At 31.0% G+C, this 3712-nt stretch overlaps 1 protein-coding gene across 1 annotated transcript; it reads left to right on the plus strand.

Annotated features, from left to right (window-relative positions):
• Positions 1-453: 453 nt before the first annotated feature.
• Positions 454-2343, plus strand: LOC130469152 (protein trichome birefringence-like 37). The gene is made up of 3 exons (XM_056838114.1): positions 454-574; positions 1319-1382; positions 1804-2343. The coding sequence occupies exons 1-3, from the start codon at positions 534-536 to the stop codon at positions 2152-2154; spliced, it is 456 nt and encodes a 151-aa protein (XP_056694092.1). The 5' UTR covers positions 454-533; the 3' UTR covers positions 2155-2343.
• The last annotated feature ends 1369 nt before the right edge of the window (positions 2344-3712 follow it).

The following is a 3712-nucleotide window of genomic DNA, read 5'->3' on the forward strand; positions in this document are numbered from 1 at the left end:
TTTCCTCTTGATTTTCCTTTGCTTAATTTCTCATAATATCTGATGAAATGTAACTTAGATATTGATTGAAATTCTGGAATTTTCCGAAATGATTTTATTTCTCATCAATGGTAAGCAAATTTTTTAAATGATTTTACTTCTAGGGTTTGTCGGCTATCAGCCATTGTTAACTGATTTGCTTTAGAAAAATTCGATTGGTATGAATTCGATTAAACCAAAGTCGAAGTCGATTGGTATGAATCACCAACTGTACCAGGGCAATCCACATTTGGGGATTTATCAGCGTTTTAGAGATAATTTTTTATTCAATCAAAAACCCAAATTCAATTTTTGAGTAATCCGCGGCTCGGTTGTACACTTGCTTTACTCTATTCCCTTGTATTTATCTTTCATTTATGATTACTGCATCTCCCATTCTATCTCCTTCATTTTTGAATTGAATTTTAACTGAAATTTTGTTTCTTTTCTTTTGAAAATTTGACATTCCCAAGCCATTCTCAAGCTATAGAAGTCACATAATCAGTTGGTCGTTGATGAAGTCGTCGTGGCCCGTCAGTGATGACAAATTGACAATGTAAGTGCAATTGTTGTTATGCATTTGATACAATGGAAAAACTTAAGCTCTTTCGCAGCAATAATTTTATAATCAAGGTATAATTTTTAGCATTGATCTGTGTTTATTTGGTTATATTGTTATAATTTCTGTTGTTTCTATTGTTGGGTTCCAAGTTTGTTATGATTCTGAGAATTTTATGTCTATTAAAGGTATGCTGGTAATATGGTTTGTGTATAACTTTATTATATGGTTATTGAGATTTTGTTAGGACTGTTTGTGATTTTGGTTGCTGGGACTCAGAAGTTTTCCCTTTATTGAAGGATTTGGAGGAATTTTACTAAAAACGTTATTTAATTTACATTTCAATTACTAAGAAGAACACAATGGTTTTGGGTCTCCAATGGTGCATCATTATGTGTCACTGTTTGGTGTGAAGCTGTGAAACAAATGGAAAATGAAAAGGAGTCTATAGGCAGGACCCCTGGCTTCTCTTGCGGTTATCGAAAAATATATTGCGGTTCATCAATTTAATCTTAGGCTCCTAACTGGTAAGATCTAAAGTGAAAAAGAAGGGTAAGGTAAAGACATGAAAATAGAAGAGGAGGGTTTATTGAGATTCTTTTTTCATTTTGAGCCACTATCTGCTGTTTTCTGATGGTTTCGTTGTTAAGGCATGTTTGTTTTTATTTTCCCCTTAATTTTTAGTTTTAGTTTTAAATTTGAGGAATTAATTTGATTTTAATTGATCATTTTATTATGCAGTAATACTTCAGAGATGAACGATTTGAAAGCTGGGGCAGAGCTGCTTGATATTATTCTTCCAAAGGTTAATTCTTTTATGATAATCTTTATTTATTTCATTTATTTTTTGTGTGATTATTTTTAAAATATTGATAATTATTAAAATATCATGCTTTACTATGATTATTATTGAAATTGTATGATCTGATTCAATTTAATCTTGCGTAAGTTGTTTTTCCTTCACTATTTACTTCATTTTGATGACTAATTACGGTTTTTGATGCCATTGTATCACGTTAATTATGTTTGTGGAAAGTCCTCGATTTTGGGTTTGTGATATGGAATTTAATTGAATTGGTTTGTGAACGAAATTTTTGGAAACGAATTGATTTGGGTTTCTCTTGAAATGGTTACTTTTAATTGACCTGAAAATTCAAAAGGGTTTTTGTCTTCTGATGTTGAATTTGGTAACAAATCACTAATGCAAGTGTTTTCCTGTATGACAGTCCCAGAGAATGGGCATGGAGCCTCAAAGAGCTGCAGTGGGGAAGCAGAACCACAGTCAGGTTCAATTAATATACCCAGCAGGCTCACCTCCAGCAGCAGACACAGTGAGGAGAATAATCGGCACAATGAAGAAACCAGCTTACCTGCTTGACATTACAACATTATCACAACTGAGAAAAGATGCTCATCCTGAGACTTACAGTGGCGATCACTCTGGCATAGACTGCAGCAACTGGTATCTCCCGGGACTGCTTGCAAGTAACTTGCATTTGATAAGACAATCTCTGTTACCCTATGCTACAAGTCAGCCGGTTTTTTTAACTTTGTTAGTTCTTGTTAACTTTTTTTGATAAGCTAATAAGGTTCTAGATTCTAGAATGCAATAGTTTGAGTCCTTCATTTTTGTTTTAACAAGTGCTAAAGTGGGTTGTTAAGTGTTGTTAGTAAGAAAACACCAAGTTCTCTGGAAAATTGTCAAGTTTAGAAACATTCCCAAGTTCCCAACGGTACTTGATTGTATATACCATATTTGGATCTTTCTCAACGACACTTGACTCATAGCGTGAATAAGAAATAAATTTCTTCGAAAACTTTTGATGATGTCTAATTTTTTTAGAAGAATTTTGTGAATAGTTTTTTTCTTGCCTATTGTTTGTGATGATTGGTTGTAATAATACGATTTTTATTTTTACATGTATACTCCCGCACGCATCGCGTGCATATAAGTCTAGTATAACATGTTATAGCTAAGTGGTGAAGACTTCATCATCTAAACCTGAGGTCATGGTTCAAGCCTTATAAATGCTCCATTTCTAAATTTTGAATAAATGACATTTATGGAGTACATATGCAATACCCATAAGCAGCGCGCCACATGACACATAAACTTCTTTATAAACCCCTTTTAATATATACTCCCTCCATTCCTTTTTGATGTTCTTGTTTGGAGTTTGGGGTGGAAAATAAGAAAATGGAATATTGTAATGATTTTGTGTAAGAGTAATGATTGAATGTAAGAGAAAGTAATAAAGGAATGAAGGAAGTAATAAAGAAATGAAGTAGATAGAAGATATTTTTATTAAAGTAATAAAAAATCATAAAAGTGGGGTTGGTTGGGGGAATGGGGAAATGTGGATGAATTAAATAAGGGATGGTGGAGAAATTTATGGTAAAAAGTCATGTCCAAAAATAGAAAAGGGAAAATCAAATAGTAATGACATTTATAGAAACAAGAACATCAAAAAGGAATGGAGGGAGTAGTATAGATGTTCTTTTTTATAACATATTATTTCTGTGTCATCAACATAGTTTGTTATTTTATATCATCAGTAATTGTTCTTTTACATATTTACAGGGTTGTGTTGAGTTATTTTTGATAAATAAACAGAATTAAAACACATTTTTAATCTTAAAATAAATTGTATTAGAAGTACAATAACAACTTTTAAAAGAACATACATATAATTCTTACTTTGAAATATAATTTTCATCCTTTCAAGTATCGTCGTTTTATTAAAAGAACAAAGAGATCTTTTAAAAGAACATAGTTATTGTTTTATGTGCAATTGAACGGGTTTATTTTAAAGTGCATCCGTCGTTATATTATTTTAATTATAGTTGGAAAAGAACTAATTAAGAATTTAAAAGAACAAGAAAAAACATATATCTGATTTTAAAGTCCATCCATGTATTGTCGTTTTATTTTTTTTAGTTAGAACATAAAATGGATGGAAAAGAACAAAAGAAAATATAGATCTGGTTTTAACGTCGTTTTATTTTTTTACTTAGAACATAAATTGGTTGAAAAATAACAAATCCAGAACTTAAAATAACAAGTTAAAATATAGATCTGGTTTTAAATTCCATCAAAGGTTCGTCGTTTTATTTTTTTAATTAGAACTTAAAATG

The sequence above is a fragment of the Spinacia oleracea genome, chromosome 3, assembly GCF_020520425.1.
Source record: "Spinacia oleracea cultivar Varoflay chromosome 3, BTI_SOV_V1, whole genome shotgun sequence".
NCBI classification, from domain to species: domain Eukaryota; kingdom Viridiplantae; phylum Streptophyta; class Magnoliopsida; order Caryophyllales; family Amaranthaceae; genus Spinacia; species Spinacia oleracea.